The 23,859-nt window shown below is 37.7% G+C and overlaps 2 protein-coding genes across 11 annotated transcripts in view; one reads left to right on the forward strand and one right to left on the reverse strand.

The window, feature by feature from the left end:
* The window catches only part of HOOK3 (hook microtubule tethering protein 3), an 84,195-nt gene extending 82,420 nt beyond the window's left edge, over positions 1-1,775 (reverse strand). For 2 of the 3 annotated variants that reach the window (XM_080362718.1, XM_080362719.1), the window contains exon 1: positions 1,651-1,769. In XM_080362718.1, the coding sequence (XP_080218844.1) occupies positions 1,651-1,707 (57 nt within the window). In that variant the 5' untranslated portion in view covers positions 1,708-1,769. Of the gene's footprint in view, positions 1-1,650 lie in introns of all 3 variants that reach the window. The other variant, XM_080362720.1, reaches the window with a different exon arrangement.
* Positions 1,573-23,306, forward strand: RNF170 (ring finger protein 170). Of its 8 annotated transcripts, none has more exons than XM_080362722.1 (9): positions 2,098-2,234; positions 4,048-4,127; positions 6,227-6,270; positions 10,929-11,072; positions 15,887-15,962; positions 17,173-17,281; positions 18,277-18,350; positions 20,392-20,496; positions 22,235-23,306. In XM_080362722.1, exons 4-9 carry the CDS (start codon positions 10,933-10,935, stop codon positions 22,502-22,504), a joined length of 774 nt encoding a protein of 257 aa, XP_080218848.1. In that variant the 5' UTR covers positions 2,098-2,234; positions 4,048-4,127; positions 6,227-6,270; positions 10,929-10,932; the 3' UTR covers positions 22,505-23,306. The 8 variants fall into 8 exon arrangements, with proteins under 8 accessions (XP_080218849.1, XP_080218848.1, XP_080218852.1 ...); XM_080362726.1 differs by lacking the exon at positions 6,227-6,270 and adding an exon at positions 16,648-16,763 and having other exon boundaries at positions 10,929-11,010; XM_080362723.1 differs by lacking the exons at positions 2,098-2,234; positions 6,227-6,270 and adding an exon at positions 1,573-1,654.
* Positions 23,307-23,859: the final 553 nt, after the last annotated feature.

Genomic DNA, 23,859 nt, shown 5'->3' on the forward strand with positions numbered 1-23,859 from the left:
ACACCTTAACCTTTTAGCATTTTAAAAACAACTCCATTGAAATATTAACACCTCAGAATCATATTTGAACAGCACTTAAACAACTGAGTACTGGAATATTTTTCATTCTGAAATCTTTTCAGACATGACACAGACTTCTGCACAGATGCTATACATCAATGAAATATTCTCAAGTCAGTGACAATTTAGTCCAGCCTGTGACTGGATAAGGGGTAAAATCAACAGTTCAAATCACTCTTAACAGGCCATTGCCATACAGGATAAAATGCATTATCTTTCTTTCTTCAGCAGGTTACATGTTTCAAGTACAGTAGTCTCACAAGCAAAGGAAAGAGCTACTCTGTTGGTTACTTGGAAATCTGCGGAGCTAAAAACATGTTGGGATCGTGACCACTTGCTAGACAAGCTTTCAAGTTTATCCTTCTCCAGTGTCATACAGCCTTACTGACAGAGAGCACAAGAGGTGGATATGTAAACCAGTTAAGATGAAAACATATGGCAACTAGCAGCATGTATCAATACATCTTCCTCCATCACCTCTAACAGTCAGTGGATTTCCCTTGTTCATCTGCTTTTGATTTTCACAGAGAAGCCTAACCTGTCATTCCTCAGTAACTTACTCATCACCATCACAGCTTTAGCCAGCTCTGGCCTTGCACAGACTAAATGTCTGAAATAGAAAATCTCTGTTTCTCTTCAATCTTCACTTGCACCCCAGAGTTTCATACAGTGGGTATTTCTTTGGCAATTTTGCTTACAGAGAGGAATAATAATAATAATAATAATAATAATAATAATAATAATAATATTCTCAAAACCACATCCAGCAGTTACAAATAGCTTATCAATAAACTAGCTACTACAGAAATACAAGTTTCATGGCTATGTTTCAGTCACTGCTGAAATCATAGATTAGCTGCAAACCCAAGTTCAAGGTCCGCTACATTTTGGCAGCTCTCTGAATGACATCACAACTTCAAGATGTTTAGAGATCATGCTTCAAGCACTGAAACGGGGAAAGGTAATTCTTAGGTTGATACTGTATTATCTTCGACTTCACTGGTGAATTTCGTGTCTAGAAGCTAGAGAACCACTTAAAAATACAGAGAAAGGAACAGAGCAGAAGAAAGTTTCTGATCAGAGAGCCTGCCGAGCGCGGCCGACAGGTCACAAAAACACGGCACTGACACACCGGAACCGCGCCAGGAAGGGCGTGGGTCGCGGCGCAAGGATCTGGGCTTGCAGGCACCACGCTGCCCAACCCGCCCGCGGACACGACGCAAGGCGGGCAGCGCACCTGGGCGCAGTTCCTCCGGCCCTCCCCGCCGCGCCGGTTCCATTGTTTCCTCGGCGCGGAGGCAGAGCTAAGGCGGCGGAGGCCACCCGTCGCGGGCAGCCCCCCGACAGCCTGCCCCGCTGCGGCTAGACGAGGCGGGGCAGGTCCGGAAGACCTCTGTCGAGCCCCGCCAAGCAGAAGGCAGCCCGAGCGCCAGGGCGCGGCCCGGGCGGGCGCTGGGGAGGCGGAGCGAGGTCCCGTCCCCCCCCCTCCCCCCCTGGAGCAGGGCCGCGGCGCGGGGGGGGGCGCACGGAGCCATGTCCCTTGCCAGGCGGCCCAGCTCCTGGCGGAGGCCTGGCGGCCAGGGCACTCACCCAGGTGAGGAGGCTCTCCCCGAGCTCGACCCGCTCCAGGCTCTCCACGTTGAACATGGCGGGCGCGGCCGAAGGGGCTAACGGCCGCGGCCGGGTCGGTATCACCGGCGCCCCGGGCCGTGGCGTCGACACGTCAGAGCGACCTGACAGGAACCTCCCGCGCGCGCCTGCGCCGTGGCGTCGGCCAAGCGGGGGTGGACGAGACGCGGCGACGTTAGCGGGGGGCGGGACCACGGCCGGTGGCGAGCGTTGCGCGCGCCGGGAGGAGGGGTACCGAGGAGCTGCGCACCGCACCGCACCGCCCCGCGCCGCGCCGCTGAGGGGAAGGGGCGGGGGCTTCGTCCGGCCCAGCCCAGCCCAGCCCAGCCCAACCCAACCCAACCCAACCCAACCAAGCCCAGCCTAGCGGGGGAGCTTCTCCCTCTCGGCCTGTTGTAACTAGCGGAGGGCGCGAGCGGCATCGTGGGCGTCCGTTCCATCGTTTGTGTCTCTACCGGTCTGACCTGGTGTGGTCTGATCCGGCGTGGCGGTCTTGAGACCTGTTGCCAGAGGTGGCAGCGAGCGGGGGCTGACGTTGTGGCGAGGTGAGGCGTGATCCACTACAGGCCGCGGAGGCCCTAGTGCACCGCTGGGCGCCCTAGGGGCCTGTCCCACTTCACCTGGCTGCGTGTGCCCTCGGCTGTCGCCGCGCAGGCTGGTGGCGGATGGGAGCTGAACGGGAGGGTCTCTGGAGGGGCCGGGAGGGACCCGCAGCGACCTGCAGCAGCACCCCAAGTCCCGGCTGGCGCTGGCTTCGGGAGTGTGGGCTTGTGAGGACGCTGGCACACACAGGCATTCTCTTGCTAGTGTATTACATGGCTTGGCTTGTGGAAGGAGAAGCCTCTATACGAGGTTTTCATCTTTTTTGAGTAGAAAATGACATTAACTTAATCTAAGCAAAATTCAGCTGTAGTAAAAAATAATTAAGGTAAAATAAAAGTTACTTACTTAGCATTAGCTGCAGGTAATTCAGTTACTTTTTAATCTCAAAGATGAGTGTGTTTGATGGCCAGAGTGGTTCTGTGTCCTTACTCCCCTAGCCAGAGTAGCTCTCCATCAGACTACAAAAGCAATGCCTGAAGAGTTTAAGAAACTTCTTGTAAATAGCCAGTTGAATTTTTGCCCCTGCAAAGTTTGCAGTGAGAATGTCAGACATCATGATAAGCTGTACGGTTTCCTATCAGTTAGCAACTGGCCTCACTTGCAACAACATGGAATAACAAGGGCAGTACACTAGTAACAACTGAGAATTGGATAAACAACCAAGAAAGGAAGGGTTGCAGATCTAGTAACTATCACTTTGTTCCTGTTTTCTCACAGTTCTTCAATTAAGTAAGTTAGTAGCATGTGCAAACTCGTGAGTGTTCTTTTATGTTAACCTGTTTTGAATAAAACTGTATTGTAAAAGCTATGAAAACTCTCAAGTTTCCCAGTAAAGTACCTTCTCACTGATCTCATTGTATAGCCCACTGTTTTCGTTTTTAAGCTATTAATTCAATCTATTTTTGTTTAAAGGTAGATTTCCTGTCTAGGAATAAGTTTGTAAGTCTTAAAAAATCTATGTATGCTGTGGAACTATAAATTTCCATTCCAGCTTTTAATGTGTACTTTAAGTTATGTGCTTGGTACTTTTGGCAAAAAATGCTTTCACAGGTGAATTTCAGCATTTAACATTTGCTTTTATGTCTTCCTTTATGTAACTATCCCACTCTGCTTTGCCTGTTATGACCTGTAGCTTATGTTTTGTATTTCATTGGTGCAAACAAATACAGTAATGCTTTTTGTCTTGCTGTCTATTTTAAATGTGAAATTGTGTACAGAAACATTGCTTTCTACAATAAATTCTTGGGCAATTTTATCTTTAAAGCCTTTTCATTCTTAGCTGAAGTATTACAATATCTGAGTAAACATTATTGACATTATTTACTGATCAGTCAGATATCCGAACTGAAAGCATTGGCAGGCTCTTTCTCACGCTCCGAACTGCATATGAATTCAGTTCTACCCTTTGGGGTTTTTTAGGATTCTATACCTTTCAGTATGTTTTAGCCTCATAAGACAGTGGAAAACATAATGGGCATAGTTTTACATAGGTCATGCATCATCCAGAAAGAGATCCAAATAGTAATGCTATATAGACTCTTGAAGTTGTCTTTTTGCTTCAAGCCGTCAATATAGTTTCAGGCTCATGAGTAAAATAATTGGAGGCTTTTTTTGTTTTCCCAGTAGTGTCTTAACTTGGGATTACTTTCCCTTACAGAATTGCATCTGGAGTTTGCATCTGTGGTACTTTTAATTTGCAAAGCATGATTCCACCAGCACAAGTAAAATACCTACTATTTTTTTTTTCCTCTTTAGGAAAAAATGTGCCTCAGAGACTACTGATCTTGCAGAGACCTGCTTTGCCAGACAAGTGCCTCAGTTGGTCAGTTCTTAAGGTATATTGAACAAAATTATTTGCCTACTGAAATTGCCCTCTCCCTTATTTTTCCAAGACAATTTGGGCTTTTTCCTTTCTCTTTTGCAAAGACTGTGTGTGCATATAAATGTAGTCCGCATACTCCTGGAAGTAAAGATGGTTTATGGTGAAGAGAGAACCGAATATGATGCTGCTGAGTTTGGCTATAATTTGCTCTACCAGCTGAGCTTATTTGTGACTCCAAAGTTGCTGCTAACTCATGATAATGCTGCGTTAACAGACTGTGTGAAATCCTAGTAAGATATTCCCAAATTAGTATTGTAACCTTCTCACTGAATGTATATGGTTAATTTGTATAATTTTTATGTTTATATATATATATAATTTTATTTTCTCTTCGTAATGTGCCTTTTAGGTGGTCTGCACTTGATTTTTAAAATGTATGGAGATACTTAATACTAGAAATTATTGTGGATGCTTGATTCAAATAAGGCTATGCCCATGAAAATTGAAAGCAAATTAATCCTGTTTCCTCAAAACCATTTTTCTGAGTATACCATCTTTCATTTGCCTTATTTCTGTTTTATAATGTTATGTATGTCTACACCACTATTTCAAAGTCCAACTTTAGTACATGAAAGTACCTAAGTAGAATGTATCATCTCAGGATTTAGGCTAGTAAACTCATGCCAGAGTCTTCAGTGGTATTTATACGTTGACTGCTCATCATGCATGCTTAATGCCTGCTGTTATTAATGCTTTCTGAATGCAGTCTAGTCATACCTTTGAAGTCTTCATGAAGGAGAGTAAAAATAACTGTAGGATCCAGTTTGCCAGGTCAAATCTGTTCATGAAGTCCCATTCTTGACTACAGACAGTGGCCATGACCGGCTGCTACCCTGAAGTAGAATGTAATTGGACAACTTAAAAGAGAAGTCTCAAGTATTGCCTCACAGCTAAGAATTTGTCCTTATTTTGGGAATTTATGTCTGGTTTCTCTTAAATGAAAGAGAAGCACTAAATTTATGCTTTAGATATTTCAGTATAAGCTAACATGCATGCAGAGGGTGGGTTCCAGGGTAAACATGCTCCATTTAACTATGCTGAAGTTCTTAAAAGTTGATTTATGTTATCCAAAATCTGTCAATCCTAATAGAAACCTGTTTATACAAATGAAACCTTGTTGTTCTTTTTACTATGGAAGAAAATCTCAAGGAGTTAGTCTTTTTAGTCTTAGGAAAAAAAAGTTACTCAGTATTTTACTAGCTGGAAAGAGTTAGATAACCTGGAAAATGCACCATCTCTACAAAGTAAGCAGCATTTTTAAGGAGCGGAGTAATGCTTCTGCTAATAGAAGAGAATAGGCAAGATGTTATACAGGTTCTGACTTGCACCCTGGCCCACCACCACCATCTTAATTTTATAAATTTTTCAGGCATTGAGGGAAATAATTAAAAAAACCCAATCCTATTGTTCTCAACCAGTGCACTCCTGGCCAACCCCTGAAAAGATTCATTGTTATCCAACTTGTCTTTCAGATGTTGAGAAAATTGTACCATGCTCTTCAAACTAAATAAAATGTTGCTCTTGGTTGCTAATTTGTATCTCACAGCAGTATTACTTGTGCATAATCTAATTGTTTACTTCTCAGATGTAAGCAAGAGCCCCTTACTACTTTTTCACTATGCTTGTGTATTCCTTTGGGACCTAAAAAATCTATTTTTGAGAGTATATTAGCATACGGTACTTCCCCAATAAACTTTAAAAAGTTTGAATCCTTCAGGAAACTATGGGGATATTATAACTTTGGATAGCTGGCAACAAGTGTTCAACATATTGTGGAAAATGTATAATGTTTTTAATTTATTTACGAATCATGGCATGGGGTATTGTTCTAGCTGTGCTATATGTCAAACATTGAAAGTCTTCGTAATACTTTTCAAATCTGAAAAATTAACAAATAACACATTCACACTACTATATGTCCTCATGCCCTCACATATCAATGTAATCTGTATGAGTTCCCATGAATAAAATAAATTGCAATTGCAGTATTGCTCATTATGGTTCTCCTTTTTTTTTCATAAAACTGCATGCATTGTTCCTACTTAACCACAGAGGGGAAAATGTAATTTTTAAGGCCTGCAATTCTTATTTGAAATGTAAGTAAATTAATCTTGCTTTCTGTCAGTGATCACTTGCAGAAAAATTGAGAATAAACAAGGTGATTTTGTGTTCAGAGCATTAGTCTGTGATGGTTTTTACAAAAAAATCCAGTGATTTTACAAATTATAAATTCCATTCCCTTACATTTCCAAGCATTTTGTGTTCAGCTCAGTCTGAGGTTGTTTACATTCTGTAGCCATCATAACCCTAATGCAGATAAACTTGATCCCAGGCTAAGTACTGTTCTGCAAAGTCCATCTGTAACTTAGTCCAAATGGAACAGAGCAATAACTCCTTGTCTTTTTTTCTCCTCACTGGACAATTTAATTGTTTATCTTCAAGCAAGTGCCAGTAGTTTGAAAATAAGATCGAAGTGAAACTGCAGATTAGTTTGGGGCTCTTCTGTTGTTGCATTTAATGCAGGAAAAAGGCCCCAATTTTTTGTCAGATTTTTAAGCTTTGCAACTGATACTTCTAACATTCTGAAATTGATTGTGTAAATTCCAGTTTTTATGTGAGTATTGTTAGTTGTGGTTTTGTTTTCATCCCCTAATTGAGACACAGGATGGGGTTATGCTATCATTGGAGATAGCTATCCTTGTTAAATGGCTAAAAAATGGAAAAATCCCAAGTATAATGAAATATCAATTATCAAAATTTAATCTATTTTCAATTACTACCTTTTTTTCCTGACATGGTTCTATTAATTTGGTACTTTTCTCAGAGAGCTAGTGTAGACAGGAAGTAATTTATTGCATAAAATAATAGAGGTACAGCATTAAAAAATTTCAAACTTTATTTGTAATTATAATAGGGAAAAAAATGGCATAAATCTGCAGAGAAGAAAGAATTCAGTGCTGAGAAACCTATGGTATAGAATGTTGATCCGGAAAGAATTATGTGAGGAAAAGGTTGATGAAATACTGTTATTTTTGCATAACCAAATGTAATGGATCAACATAAAAATGTTGAATTTAGTACAAACCACATCAAGTTGCTATTAAATTATTTCATATTATTACTGGTTATTATTTTAGGAAAGATTAGTTGTCTGTGATAAAGCCTGCTTCTAGAAGTCTTCTCTGACATACCTTGAGTCCTTGACAATGCTGGTTGTCTCTGAAGACTGAAGGGTTTTCATAACCTCATAAAGATTTAAGTTTCCTGTAGCCTACTTATTAATTGTACAAACTGAAAGAGCACCACTGCTAAATACATGCATTGTGTGGCAAGATTCCTGAGCAGCTCTTTGAGGTCCATTAGCTAGTCTGTTACACATTCACACCACTGCAGGTGTGTTCATTGGCTGTTATGGTTGCACCTGAAGGAACATGAGCTGCAAGTCTGCAATTCTAGATATTTTATTTGAAAATGTTCAAAACAGACTTGAGATCAGAAAATTCCTTCTTCCTTCAGTCAGAAACTTTTCAAATAGTGTATTTTAGCAATGTTCTTATAGCCATTGCTTTTTTTACATGCTAACCCAAAGATGAGTAGTAGGAGGAGATTGTTACTTTCTTTATTGAGGCTTAAATGACTATTCTGAGAAGTGCTGTATGGATCTTTTGAAGTGAAACCCTTCTATTTGTAGTTCCTAGTCTGTGCATTTCATGTCAGCTCTCAGAAAAAGTGCTAGAAGTAATGAGGGTGATATGCTTAGCACTTATTGTCTGTCTAGAAGCAGCAAGTAAGTTAAAACATGAACATGAGCCTTAAGCATCGGTAGACCATCTTCCCTATAATTTAGTAATAGAAGCAGCTGGGATCGACACTGAGGAAGAGATTCTTCTCCCCTCTTTCTACATCTTGGCAATATTGATATGTAAGTGAAGAAAACGTGTTTGAGATAATGACATTTTATGTAGTAGAAAGACTATACAGGAATTTCTCTTGGACACTATGTTTGTGTGAAAATGGTTAATGAGAAAGTCATATGTGGTAAGTGAAGGAGTAGATACAAGTAACTGGTATTATGTGCAGGAAGGAAGAGAGGATGAGGATCTCTGTATTGGTTTTTCATATTCTGCTGCTAACCTTGGCACCACAGTTTAGTATTTCAGGAAGAGTACATGAGTGGAAATTCAGGCAAGCAAATGTAGCAGGTGCTGTTTATGACAAATAAGGATTAAAAGTGTTGTTGTAAGGAACAGGCAGAGAGGAAGAGAGCTCTACAGTGGGTATCTTGAAGGCTCTTCAGGGAAACTAAGTTAACTTTGTGTGATACTGACAATTAGTGTGTTCGTTTCAAGAGTGCACCAAGGAAGCAGTGACATAGGAAGCCTTTCAGGTGGCAGGTGAGAAACATTTGCCTCTCAAAGGTGGAATTAAAGCATCTGTATGTTTCTATCAGTGTGTATTTCAGGAAAAAAAAAGCATGTAAAACGTGGTGAATGTAGCTATTATTACCATGTTGATCTGTTCTACCAGCTGATGCAGGACAATGCAGGAATCACCTCATAGCAGTTCTTTGCTGTTTACTTCTGGTTTTGTACTGACTGGTCAACCCAGAAATGACAGTGTGGCACAGTAAAAATAAAATTAGTGGACTAATGATGGTACATAAGGAGAGAAAACATAGGAGTTGAAGATAAAAGCATACTGATCAAGACACAGTTGTGGAAAATGAGTGTCTTAGAATGATGTGTTGTAAGAGAGAGAGGCTTTGTCAGGATTAGATTTGCAAAGAAATAAACTATACAGGTTGAGAATGTTGAGCTGGAGTGACATCACAGCACACCTATCTGTCCAGATCCTCAGCACCAAGGAATAGAAGACTTGAACAACACCTTAGCCTCATGGCTTTAACTATAGCAATATCATGTAGCTAGCTATACAGAGAAATGCTGTGACTCCTTGTGTAGGCTTTTGTTTCTACCTAAGACCTTTCCACGAAGATCTAGTCTTTTATCCATTAGCATATATGAAACCTGTGTCAATATCAACATACTCTGAACTTGGCTCTTGGTGAGTCACTGGTGTTCCGCCTTTGGGAAAAGTTACTCTTTCTAAATATTAATTCACATTTCAGTAGCTAGACTATGGCATGGTTGCTTGTGGAAAACTGTAATTAGCAAAAATTATGACTATAGTTACAGAAATAATAGTCTCAATTCAGGTTGGATGCTTAGGATAAACTAATTTATTGTTTCACTTCACATATGTTTCATTATTTCATTTTGTTTTTCATGGTGGAAGCCCAAAAATTCAACAACAAAGGAATCTACCCTTCATTCTCCATGAGCTTTCTCTGCTCTCATGGCACTTAATTATACCACTTTTCCTTTTTTTACGATAATGTTAGAATATACCAACTTCTCTTGCATTACTGGTACAGAGGGGGGCTCCCACAAATGTGGGGGAGCTTGGTAAAAGTTCAACAACTTGTACGAGAAAAGATCTGCCAGGGTGAGAGTAGCTGTCTTATGGAAGAGGTGACACTATTATGTTATGTTGAAATCTTGGCAGGGCAGTTATTACAGATATGCACTAAAATCCAGATGAGATGTATCCCATTTCAGTTTTTCAATTAATTCAGGGCCAGGCAGTGTCTTGTGATATTTGCTAGACAGTAAGGTTCAAATTAAAAAGTTACACATGAGCTGTGAAGTAGAAAGAAACGCTGCTGAGAGCTTGCAAGCTTAAGGCACACACACTGGACTAGGAAGTAAAGTAAATGATCGCAGTCTTACCTCAAACTGATGCTGAGATTTTATGTCAGCTCTGTATGAAAAATACTTTATATGTGGACACATCCTCAACTTGACGTTTTTGGTCATTTGTCAGAGTTAGCTTCACTCTCCTGGTTTCATAATATTTGCAATTGTAGTTCATTTCACTTCTTGATAGCAACAGGAGTGATTTAGCAGTGTGTTGGAAACTGGTTTATTTTGCTTTTCTCCATCTGTAGGTTAATGCTGTAGGGTAATAAATGTTAACATCGGCCAGCAATTCTGGTTGTTGCATGTGTGCAATGAGTGTAAAACAAACAAATCTAAGCCTGATAGTATTCTTTTTCTTTCAAGTTTTTCCCATTTTCAGCTGAGTGATGGTAATGCATGGAAAAGATAAAATACAAAGCACATTGGGTCATTCCTGTGTATCCATATGGGCATTTAACACTCTAAAAAGAGCTAAACTCAACTCTAAATGTCGTTGTTTCTTCATTTAAATGGTGAAAATCAGGTTTCTAAAATCTATGTTTTCTCAGCCCAGCAGCAATGATGTGTTGTGTAATAATTAAAATTCTTGGTAATGCAGAGTCATTTAACTTTTAATGAATGAACTGTCCTTAGAATTTGTCTAATTCAGCGATGACCTATTCCTAGGCAAGTTATCTGGTAAAGATTCACAAATAAATTATCCAACTGATGTCTTTTAAAAAACTCTTTAGATTGCAACGCTCATGCTGCTGTGCAACACAGATGTTTTACAGCCCTCTCCAGCAAGCTGGGTGTTTCTTAAAAATGCATCTGTTCCCTCTTATTTACCATTTTTTTTGCCCAAGCAATGACTGGTGTGTTGCTTCAGGAATTTGTGTGTATGAATAAATGTGTATACCTATTACTTGTAACTATGTTTAAAATGTATGTATGCGTGTGTATGTTTTAACATACATATATGTATGTATGTGTATATATTTCTTTTTACATTTTAGAGCTATGATGGCCAGTCACCAAGCAGAAGTTCAGAGTCTGAAGCTAGATAATGATTCAGTTATAGAAGGAATAAGTGACCAGGTACTGGTGACAGTTGTGCTCAGTTTCACTTTCATTGCTGCTCTGGTATATACCATTTTAAGGTGAGAATATGTTGACAGGAATTAATCTACATATCTGCATCTTTAAAATTCTAACTTCCTCAACAGTTTTTTGCATTGGTATAGAGAACAACTGTGCTTTTGTGACATTAAGGAATTTATTGTTTTATCACTTACTCTGTTTAACTAGTTGCTTGGCAGAATTTCATAATTTAATTCACAGTTAAAATGAAATTATGCATTTCTCAAAAGTGAAGTTTAACTCTTCCTTATCTTCAGACAATCAAGCTGAATGATGTTCATCCTTTCCTTAACACTGAAAATGGCTGAATTCACAATCTAGATGGCTGGTGTGTCATATTTGGTGACAAAGTACAAATTTGTCAATAATGACTGCACAATTAAGGTTGGATATAATCTTCAAACGTGTGTTCTAGTTTCAGTCTCCTTCCACTCCTTTAAAAAAAAGAACAAACAAACAAACAAACAAAAAACCGCACAACCCACAAACCTCAATAAATCGACTGCTTTGTTTAGAAATTAGTATGCTGGAAAATAATGGGCTTTCTTGTGCTGCTTTCCATAAAGCAAAATGTTAAGTTCAGAAGTCAGTACTAATGTTTAAGTAATTAAAGCTTATTTTTCATTTCAGAGTTTTTCGTTGCAACCTAACTAATACCTTGGCCTTTGTGTTTTGGGAGAATAAGTCTGAGCTTCAGATTGGTGCTTTTTTTTTCTTTTACAGAAGTCCGTAGACTGCTGAACACAGACTGAGTTTGACCACTAAGATAACTCAGTTTTAGTGATGCATTGGCATTATGGAATTTACTGAGGAACCGAGGAGGATCTGTCTGTATGGAAAGTATTAGCAGGGTAGGATGTATTTGAGAGCAAGCTACAAAAGAATCCAGAAGTGGGAAAGCTTGGCTGGGCTGCAAGGAAGTGCTGCTGTTCAGGACCAGGAGACAGCAAAGGAATCTAAGAGAAGTGTAGGCACTTCACCTTGCTTTTCTTTCCAAGTCAGTTTCGGATATTCTGATGGCTTCAGGAGTGCCTCTTTTCCATCTGCTCTCTCATGCTTTCTCTACCCCTTATACTGACATTTTTAGCATTTGTGACTTGGATTTTAAGTGTTTAATTTAAAAGTAAACATTTTATTTTTGAACTTTATAAAAGAAAGTAAGGTAGCAACATGAGAGAAAAATGAGTGGAACAAGGATCAGCAGTGTACAAGAGTAGTGGGAGTTCACTCAGGATTGGAGTTCAGGGCAATAATACATTGATTTTGAAGGGTTACTTGGGGAGAAAGAAAAGGGCTAGTTACTAATGACTTCTGCAGTGTCATGAGCTAAGTAAAAAGTTTCAGTGGATCCTGTTACAGGCCCTGATGGTTTATTTTCTGGAGGGGCAAACAAACTCAGACACAGAGCTTCCATACTTTGGAAGTCTTGAAGCTTGTTTACCTCTGCATTTCATGACTGACTACTGAATATCTAATCAGCATCCTCTTAGCTCTCTGCTGTGTCTTCTGGTACCTTCTGAAATTGTCTGTATTCAGCAGCATTTTTCCTCTACTTCCTTTGTAGTGTCTCCATCAAAATATGCATAGTACAGTAGAAAATTTGTACAGTACAAAAATTGTAGTAATTTTTATTTATTTAGCACTGAGGGGAGAACAGAGAAGAAAAGGAGTATTTTCTTCTCTAGTTATCTTAGGCAATACAGTGATCTGTGGGTTCCTTATACTATGTCCTTTACCTCAGCCTATTTGTCACCCATACTCTGTGCAACATCTGAAGTACTCAACTTGGGTAGGAACAGGTCCTGGGTAAAAATACATGAAAGAAAGCTGAGAGTAATGAATAAGGTTGCAGGAACGGAATAAAAAGGGAAAGTAGGCAGCATGGAGTATCTTTTGCAGTAGATTTCAGGGGGCAGAAGTGGAATATGGAAAGAACTGTTAAGGGATATGGTTGTTTTACCTGTTTCCAGTAGGAAGAACTCAATGAAACATCACATCAGGACATGAGCTGACTCTTTACTTTTGATGGAGAAACTTATTAGCAGTAATTAACATATGTACCAAGTTGCAGATGTCTAGTTCAGTTACTATAAGATACTTCTGCAAAGCCTGTGTGTATTTGAGCTATAAATTTTAATAAAATACATCCAGATTTTTTTCATAATCTTTTAAACTTGTGAGTAGGTTGTCACATTACAAACAAGACTGTGAAAATTTAATTTATCCAACAAATCAAAGAGAGCCTGACCCTCCAGCATTTTGTATTAGAGATTCCCTACTTGTCCCAGACTACTTACCTGACTCATATTTAAGAATCTGCAGGTTCAGATCTTTTTCTCTCATTTTCCTATCCCATCATATGGTTTGATTATAGGATCAAGTCAGTATTTCAGCAGAAGTGGGACTTTAAACCTTGGAAATTAACAATGGCTATCATTGCACAGTGATGAACCAGTTTCCATGAGTACTGCCACTCACTTTCTCTGTGTGAGGCTGCATACTGAATGAGAAGGCAGCCTTCCTTGATCTGGTAATGATAGTTTGATGGGGCTCTTTGTCATACATAGTACAATCTTTCCACGTCATGGAATTTTTTTCCCTCAACTTACGGAGTACTAACACTCAGAAATGGGGAAATTAAAACATTCTGCATCTAACTTTATTTATTTATGGCTTTTGTTTGATAATATCTTTAATTGCATAGGACCATATTGTTCTTCATTTTTTTCCTTTATTTTCTCACATTAATTTACATGACAGAAGTTATGAATTGCATATGTCTTGAGCTGCGCTTGTTGCATCCTGGACATTGTGCACTATTCTACTACCTCAGCATCTTATGCACAAGTGACAGATGTTATACATACTGTACCTCTACAAATGGTCTAATGTATTCAACATAGCATGGGATACCAGAGTAAAGTCATAAATGAAGTATTTGCACAAGGATGATATGCAAATATTGCCCAGGTAACTTTACCATATCTACCTTTTAAATTTGAGGACTTAAGGTTCTTCTTTGCATAGTATAGCTTTTCACTGGATAATACTTTATTAGCAAATTTGCAATTAGGTGTTTGTGAAGAAATCAGTATAAACTTGCTTATAATCCTTCCACGTGTTTTTTATTTGAATTGAATTTCAATATATTTAAAAGTTCTGGCAAAGTGAAGGTGCAAAGTATACTTGTTTGTAGCATCTAAACAGGAAAATTGTATGCGTAACATGTACGACAGACAACATCCACAAAATCTGACCCATAGAGACCCAGGGTGGGCAAGAAGGTTTTTAATGTAAGAAGGTTTTATGATGTAAGCTTTCCATCACATAACTTTAATAGGTGTCACCCACATTAGTGTTAAATAGATTTACTTTTTACAGATAACCATGTAATTTTTAGTGTGAAAAGTAAGGGGTTTGTCTGTTTCTCTTTGAAGAATGAGTGAAGGTGACAAAATATTAAAGATAGCAGTAATGCAGTACTATGATTGCCCACATGAAGGAAAATGTTGCAGAAGCTCCTAGAGCCATTGAGGAAATTATGTAAATAGAACTGCAACCAGAAAATGTCCTAAAAATTCAGTGAGTCCAGCTGTCAGCGCTGACAGAGGATCAGCTTGCCTAGATCCGTGGAAGCAGTGCAACCTGCTTTTTGATTTAATTTTTGGTCAAAGATAGATCGCAGTACCTTGAAGTAACCTTTTCTGATTTTATACACTTAGCAGATAGAAATGCTTTTCCACCAACCTTAGAAAACTGTGCGAAATATTTGCTTGTATTTATAGAATGAAAGCCTTACCCCATTCTCTTTTGTCTCCATGAGTTCTGTATGAACTGACATTTCTTCATGCTCTCTAATGTTTAAAAAATGTGGGCAGTAGTTCATATTATCTTCTGAACTTCCTCCAACTTCTCTGTGTGTTTTTATGCATTTAGCCCAGAATGAAAAACAGAATGCAGCTGAAACCTTGACAGTGCTGAGCAGAATATATCACCAGTGAAATCCATGTGAATAAATAAAGCTTAAAAATTAACAGTTTTGATTATGATATAATATTTATGGTAACTCGACACCTTTTAATTTTGTCAGCATCATTTTTCATTCCAATTCAGTTCCCACTGTGCTTTTGAATTTCAAACTTGTAATGTATCCAGCCTCTATTCTTCAATGAGTCCCTTCCCCATGATTCCCCTTGGCATCTCTAACATGTAATTTTCTTCCTCATAAAGTTTTCCTTTTTTAAAAGTGATTTTAAAATAATTATTTATTTTTATATCCAGTCTGCTAATAGTGACATAAATTCAACATTTGAAATCTAGGGAGTTTCCCTACTCCTTCTTATGTAAATGTTATGTCTTAATGTTTAACGTAGCAGATAAAGTTGAAATAATTAGAGTTTTTCAACTCTATAATTTAGGTGTTGAGCGAAAAAAAAAAAAAACAAATAGACCAACAACACAAAAACTAGCAGTGGAGACTTAAAACTATTTCTACAAGATGAATATAAAAGCTTTCAAGCAACTTGATTTTTTCCAGGTTAATGGCTTAATTTTGTTTCAGATTAAAATCTAGTTCTAGCATGATTTAATGATTGATTATGGAGCCTCTCTGAAAAATCTTGCTGCTGTACAGCTTTAAATGTCCAGAGTAACTTTAGGATCTAGAATAAAAGTCCTGTTTCTTTAATTATTTTTGTACTTTCTTTAAAATCCTTTATAGCAGGAAAGAATGATTTTTTGCTCTTTGTTCAAATTTATTTTTTTGCAATCAGTTGTTTTTCTGTGTTGAGCCATCGTGTTCAGTTTTTCTTATTGCTTATATTTCCTTTCACAGAAATGAACATCAGAACATACACCCAGAAAATCAAGAGCTAGTGCGAGCTCTTCGTCAGCAGCTTCAAACTGAACAGGTGCTGTGCCAAGTGTTGGCATCATTCAACTACCTGTTTTGGGGTGGTGTAGATTCCTCTGAGGTTCTGGAAGAAGCTGGTCTTCAAAGTTATGGAAGCCTACTTACTGTACAGAGGCATCCTTGAAATTTATCAAATAATGAGATAACATAAGCTTTTTTATGGATAAATTCAGTAATTTAAATTAAATATTAATAGCTAGTCAGTTCTTTTTTTAAAGAAGCTTTTTTACCACAAGGTGGAGTATGTTAGATTATGTTGTATGCTTCCTGCAATGTTCCTGGGAAGTTAGTGGTAAAGGAAAACAGACCCAGTGTACAGCCTGTTGCCACAGGACAGGGGTTAGATGTTTAGACTGATAAACTCTGTGTAGCAGAACAACGGCACAGCAAGGAGAGCTAGGCAATAAAGATTGAACAACCTGATCTAGTGACAGATGTCGCTTGCCTATGGCAGAAGAGTCAAACTACATCATCTTTAAAGGTCCTTCCAACCCAAATCATTCTGTGGTTCTATGATTGCATCCAGTTCTGACATGTAGGGCAGAAGATGGGAGACTCTAGGCTAGGTTACTGGAAATTGCTGAGTCCCAGCCCTTAAGTGAAAAGCTATATTTTTGGAGAGTATCGAGGAAAATCTTTCATTGTAATACTTCTTGAAATAATTACAGATTTTTTAACTGCAGTGCATATTTATGTGGAAGACAAATACAGCAAAATGGGGAGAAAAAACATTTCATGGCAGTGACATACACAAGCTGATGTTTATGCTTGGGCTTGGGAACACTAAATACTGCAACTGGTAAGCAATGCAGCTCTGGCTCTACACAGAGCTACTTAAAATAATGAAGTAACAGCGTAGATCTGAGCTGTTAGTCATACTTAAGCGTGTCTAACCTAACTTAATGTGAAGGACCAAGGAGGTTCATTCTTTGCAGTCTTTGACTGGATTGAAGCACATACTTATGTAACAGACGGAGGGAAAATAATGGGCTTGTCACAAGGAGGACTTGTTTAGTGAATCAGTTCTTGCATTTAAGTATCTTTGATTTTTGAATTCAAATATATTTCTCTTTCATTTCTCATAGCTTAGCATCTGACTCTTTGACTTAAAGTAAATGAACACTGGATTGATTATTATTTTTTAAACTCAGTAGACTTATCTAATAATAGTATCTCTAATACTTCACATGTCTCATCTGTTCCAGCAGGATGCTTCTGCTGGTGATAGACATCGCTTCTATACAGATATGTCTTGTCCAGTCTGTTTGCAACAGGCTACATTCCCTATAGAAACAAACTGTGGACATCTTTTCTGTGGTAAGCAAGGAAAATCCCAAGTCTCAAAGATAAAACCAGAATAGAAATAGAAATTTTTGGCACTAGTATGGTCTCCCTTACGCAACACTCTGTTTGGTTGTAACTGCTTATCTTCTAGTCTGTATCAGAATTTATATAAACTGTTGAGAAAATACGTTTGTGAATAAACAGTAACTTTGAGAGTGTGACATATTTTTTCTGTGTTATCAGGATTGAAACTACAGTTAATTCAAAAATGTTGAGGAAAGAGAGCATAATTTATTTCCAGCTAGTAAAAAAAACTGAAGAGGCTGAAAAAAACACTTGGAAATTTACCATTTAAGAAAACTGGTTTAGAAAGAGTAAAAAAAAAAAATATTCTTGGTATTATCTTTATCTCAGAATGGTGTGGATTTTTTTTGTTTTCTTGGATGTCCTGGAGAATTAAGACTAAGTTCACAATGCTTGAAGTGTTTTTTTGTTTTAAGGCTCAGCTATTCAAATTTGCATATAAATATCCTGTGTAGCATTTCACTTCCTCTCCTTCAGGTTTCCAGTAGTATTATTTCACTGCATTCATCTAGTTTTACTGAGTGTATAATGTATGCTATATATTAGTCATTCAAATGAAAAAGTTTATAAATTTGGAAAGGAATTAAAGTATACAGATTTTTATATATTGCTTCACCTGTTGAAACTCTGATAATAAAGCAAGGTTTTTAGTATAAATTTTACTTCTCAATATTTTTGTGACTTCTAAACTTTAAACTGGTAAAATTTTTAATTATTTGCTTCTTCAGTTAATGATTAAGACATTTTCTGTCTTTTCCAGAAATACTACTTTAATTATTCGGTTAATAGCATTGAATTTGAACACATTGGTTCTTGGTATCTTCAGTGAATTCTGTATACAAAATTACACCAGAAAATATAGATTTAACATAGCTGCTTGTACCCTTCTGTTGTTTTCCTTGGCGTGTAACATATTATTTCAGTCTGTAACTTACCTTCATCAGGTTCCTGCATTATTGCCTACTGGAGGTATGGCTCATGGCTTGGTGCCATCCGTTGTCCAATCTGCAGACAAACGGTAATATTTCAAGTAATCATGGACGTGATAGTTTGGCTATCTAGTATATCTTACTGAAAAAGCACATACATGTAAACTGCAATGGTGAGACTGACAGAAAAGAAAGTCTGAGAAGCTGAAAGAATATGGATATGTGAGGCATAGATGGCAGACATTAAGTTTCTTTGAAGTTTTTGCTTTGCCAAATGGCTCTAAAAAATACAGATTGCTCCTGCAACTGAAATTTAAGTGAACAGCACTGGTAACTTAGCCATTTTCCTGTAAAATGTAAATGTATATAAAACCAGAAAATCCTAAGATCCTAATAATTGTTCTTCTATGCTTGCTGTTCAGGATGTTATATATTATAACTTCTTTAACAGAACTTGCATCCAAAGGTCTTGGCTGTTGTGGAAGGCTGCCAGTAGGCAGTATACTACTGGTTTCTGAGACATACCCTCTCCCTTCCTTCTCTCCCTGCCAGAAAAACTATGTCAATTTCTTTTTTTGTCTCTATTTTTAGTTTGTATGCATGAGCTTTGTAGAGCAAGTATTAACTTACTTCCTACGCAACTTACTTACATTGTCAGTTTGAAATATGTCCCTGCAACTCATTAACACTTAAGATCTCTGAGTCTTATAGTGTATGTTTGAACAAAAGAACATTTTCATTTTAACAATGCACAAACTACAGAGCTGGTAACTTCTGATGAATAATATAACATACTTCATGCTCTGGCCCATACATTGTATCCTGCTTTGATTGCGTGTATCAGACAGGACAAAAGACTAAGAACACAGAGGAAGGAAAGACAAGTTGTTATGACTAGGGGAAGAACGAGTAGCTTTAGAGAGCAGCCAGTGAGGAGAGAGACTCAAAAAATAAAGATGAGGAAGATGCTTGCATTATTATGCATTTATTCTCACCCTGTAAAGTGAGAAAAGTGAGGTCTGATTTACAAATGGGGGATGGAAGTATGTGTGCATAAATGAGTTGTACAGAAGGTTTGTGGCAGGGCTAGGAGTTGAATATAGATTATCTTCTCATGCTGTCATTTGCTAGATGTGACTACTGCACAGATATAAGATATATATTTAGTGGTATAGAGGGAGCTTTTGAAGATTGTAATAATTTAAAGTGTTATGCATTTTCTATTTCCTATGATAATCTGTCTCTTATTCCTGGACATAGCTTCCAAATACAAGTGTTAAGTTTTCAGAGACTCCTCTACAGAAAAATAACATAAAATATATGTGAATGTGACCTTACGTATTTCTCTGTGTTAGCGTCAGGAGAATGGAGCCAGGCTCTTCTCGGTGACAACCAATGGCAGGACAAGGGGCAATGGGTACAAACTGGAACACAGGAGGTTCCGCTTAAATATTAGAAGAAACTTCTTCACAGTGAGGGTGACAGAACACTGGAACAGGCTGCCCAGGGAGGTTGTGAATTCTCCTTCTGTGGAGACATTCAAAACCCACCAGGACACCTTCCTGTGTAACCTCATCTGGGTGTTCCTTCTTCAGCGGAGGAATTGGTCTAGATGATTTTTGAGTGTCCTTCCAGTCCCTAACATTTTGTGATTCTGTGTTAACCCAATAACATTGCAGAATTCTCTGTGCTTACAAAAGTGCTCAAGATTAATATATTTTTCTGTTAATTTATTTTTCTGTTTTGTTCTCCTTGGTCATGGTATGAATGTCCATATGAAAGTGAGTTTTGTTGCTTGTTTGCTGAAATGCAAGGCCATTCTAAAGAAGGAAAAGGAATGCGTGTTTAGAAAAATTTCCTGTAAACTTCTCTTGGAGGGTTATTATGCTTGTTTTTAACAATCTTTTTAAAATTAATATTGTGTAAATAATTGTAAGCCATGAATTTATTAAAACTTAGCAGCAGAATCCATGTTAGCAGTTTTCATTTTATTTCACTGCTAAATTTTTAAGTAAAAGTTTGCTCTACGTACTTAACTGAAGTTAACTGTTAAACTTTTCATTTATAGTTCATAATGCCTGCATTTAAAAGACAGTTGCACATGTAACAGTGTCTCCCTGCTGTGCCTAGGTAACATTGTTTTTACCGCTCTTTGGAGAAGATCAGCAGGATGCAACGCAAGTATTACAAGATGTCAATGATTACAATCGGAGATTCTCAGGACAGCCCAGATCTGTAAGTTTTGGACAAATTTGGATGAAAGTCACTGATTTTAGGGGAGGCTGGGTTTGTTTGTTTGTTGTGTTGGGTTTTTTTTTTGTTTTTCGCTGGGGTATGGATTTTCTCTTTATGATGCTTAGGGACTTTACCACTTTTCGTTAGGAAATTCACGTTTATATAGTTAAGGCACACCCATGACCTTGAAAATATTTATTCGTAATTTGTGGAAACATATGGAAATCTGCATTTTTGTTGTGAGTGAGAGCTGCTAAGACTTGAGCTCCCTATTCCTATGTTAAGGTCTTTTAAAATTATGAATAATTAATTTGAAAGGATTAATAATTAGTCAGTAAAAATACTTAATTAAATACATGACCTGCAAGGAAGAATAGTCACTGGATTAATCTCTTTACACTGATAAGATGAATCTGAAGTTTTATTCTGTGCCATTTTTCCTCAGATTTCAAGCTATATGCTGTCATCTTTTTTTTTTCTCCTAGATTATATTGCAATCTTTATTCTGTTCTCTGAGTGAAGAAGACAGGATTGGTTTTATATAAATAGCTAAGAGAACTTTAGAAAGTCAGACTCGTGAGCCTGTCTTCTGTGTGCATGTTCTGATTTGCAAGGTGAAATGCATGAACGTGCATACTAGTAACTTCCCTACTTCCTCTGTTCATTGGATTTGGATTTAATAACAAAACATTAGCAAGAAAAATTTACAGTCCAGATAGACAAAATGGTGTGAAATGGTGGTATTGTGGGGGGTTTTTTTTGTGTTGTTTTGTTTTTCTTGTTCGGATATGCTTTTGATCCAGAATGAATTGAAACTGCCTTTCAGGCTCCAGTGGACCTCTCTGTGGGCTCTGTGTCTACTCCCTGATGACCTGTCTGAGGTCATGCCAGAATTCTGCATTTAAAGCCCTAATAGGACAAGATAAATTGTCCTAGATTTATGCATGGCATATTGCCTTAACCACATACAAAATTCCTTTCTAGAGAACTTTTTCAACCTTGACAATAACTCATTTTAACATCATGGCTCTGTGTACAGTAGAAATGGAACCAGTATATACAAAAAAAAAAAAAAAAGGCAAAGTTCACCCTCTCTACACATCACAAGAAAAACATAAGTATTTTCTACTGAGCTGTCCCTCAGTAAGATGACGGAATCATAGCAGAAAGATAGAAGGGAACTAGGGATAGGTTCATTTAAAGGTTCTTTAGTTTAGTTGAAGCTTGATTCATTGTTTGGAAAGTTGTGTGAATCAGTGGTTTTATGCCAGGGGAGGGGGTGCTGTGCTTCTGAAGAACTGCATCCTGTTCTACTTTACCTATTTTTTTTTCTTGCAGTCCCTAGTTGTCTTCTATTCTGATCCATATTTCAGTCCATTTAACCTGTTTGCTGTTTCTCACTGTCTCAGTCATTTGTTTTACTGTAGTGATCATTGCTTTTCCTTCTTGATATTAACAGATGCCAGTGTATTTTGTTGTGAGTTAAATGTATGTTTTGTGGTATAGAATCACAAAGTTTAGCTGTTTATTGAAAACATATATACTCTAAATCCGACATTTTATCCAGGAAAACTAAGTCCAGGAAGTCTTGTCTTACTTTTTTTTGTTTTAATTCTTATAAACTGATAGATTCCAAAGCTGTAATGTAGTAATAGAAACTTCAGACTAAAAGAAAGACCCATTCAGCTTCGGCCTGTTGGTAAATCAAAATTTTAACTTTTGTTTTCTTTCTTTGTAGATTATGGAGAGAATTATGGATCTGCCCACTTTATTGCGTCATGCTTTCAGGGAGATGTTTTCTGTTGGGGGCCTCTTCTGGATGTTTCGCATCAGAATATTCCTCTGCTTGCTTGGAGCCTTGCTCTACCTGGCATCACCTCTGGATTTTCTTCCTGAAGCACTCTTTGGAATACTGGGTTTCTTAGATGATTTCTTTGTCATTTTTCTTTTGCTGATATATATCTCTATCATGTACCGAGAAGTAGTGACACAGCGACTGAATAGATGAAATAGACAAAAATGGTCCAAATGCGGAGGTGGCTGTGGAATGTTTAAAAAGAGAACTCTAACATAAGTATGATATAGCAAGGCACCTGTGTACAGTTTCAGTAGTTACAATTTCATAGCTGGTCATCTTATATAAATATCAAGGGTGAGTATGTGGCGATGTTTAACTGGAATCTTTAATTTGTGTATTACATGTGCTTCATATAGATGAGGTTAGTTTTATAGCATAATAAACTAACTTCATCTGCTTCCACCTGATAAACAATGGTATGTCATCAAAACAGAAAACACTTTTTTGTGCATGGTTTGTGAAAAAGGAGTTTTAGTAAAGGACTTGTAATAAAAAATGCTTTCGGGTAATCTAGACATGTATAATGAAATTATACATGAAATTCAGAAATTATAAATGAAATTATAAATGAAATTCAGAAATTTTTCACAATACAGTTATCACAGCTAAATTGTTTAATGTCTCTGTTGTGCGATAGAGTTTTTTAAAATAAAAGTAACATTGTGTGCCTCTGTGGAAGAAACCCAAGGACTGTGTTATACTTATCATTCTGCAGTTTGCTGTTGTCCACATGTTTTTCAAAAACAAGGAGAACACCTCAGTATTGCTTGAACTGCACCCGGTACGGTTGCATGCAATCCGTACAATTTTTTTTTTGTATTTGAGAATATACACACAGTATCTGATCTAGATAGAGAAACCAGTATTATGTACTACCAGGCTGGTTAGTGCTCTATTTTTAAACAGGAGCATGTTTTTTCTCTTCATGCTTGTTTATTTGGTAGGTACGTATCTTGGAAGCAGGGTTTTTATGCTGCTTTGGGTCAATGCAATGTGTCTGAAATGAGAGTTTGCATTCCTTTGGTTGCATTAAAACATTTAGCTAATGGAGAGAACCCTTGAAGTTTAGACAGTGTTTGAAGAAGAGAAGTCAGTATTGGATGTTTGCACTGCAGAACTTTACCTGAATGTACATACTGCAATATAGGTGTTAAACAACTTAGATATTGGGACATTTGATTTTCCATTGGGGTTTTATTATTGTTTGGTTTGTTGATTTGGATGTGGGTTCTGATTACCTTGAAAGAAATTTGTTATAGGGGACCACAAAAAATGCTGGAAATGTTTTCAAATATACCAGGGTATTAATTAACCTTCAAGTTGATTTTTTTTTTTAGTGTTGAGTTCAAAATGTGCTATCATTGCTACAGAAGTAATTTGAAAATATTTTCATTTTAATAAATTAATCCCACTAGAAAGGTCAAGGATATGATAGATCTACGTACTTTTTAGCCAGAGGAATTATGATTGCCATTTCATTTTAACTTCCTGAGTACTTGAACAAC

This window comes from Nesoenas mayeri (genome assembly GCF_963082525.1).
Source record: "Nesoenas mayeri genome assembly, chromosome: Z".
Classification (NCBI taxonomy): domain Eukaryota; kingdom Metazoa; phylum Chordata; class Aves; order Columbiformes; family Columbidae; genus Nesoenas; species Nesoenas mayeri.

Bases quoted from the DNA above. Each gene is read 5' to 3' on its own strand.
- RNF170 (XM_080362723.1), top strand. From the start codon at position 10,933: ATGATGGCCAGTCACCAAGCAGAAGTTCAGAGTCTGAAGCTAGATAAT. The intron at 18,351-20,391 runs GTAATATTTCAA...TGCTGTGCCTAG, and splicing joins GTCCAATCTGCAGACAAACG to GTAACATTGTTTTTACCGCT. The intron at 20,497-22,234 runs GTAAGTTTTGGA...CTTTCTTTGTAG, and splicing joins TCTCAGGACAGCCCAGATCT to ATTATGGAGAGAATTATGGA.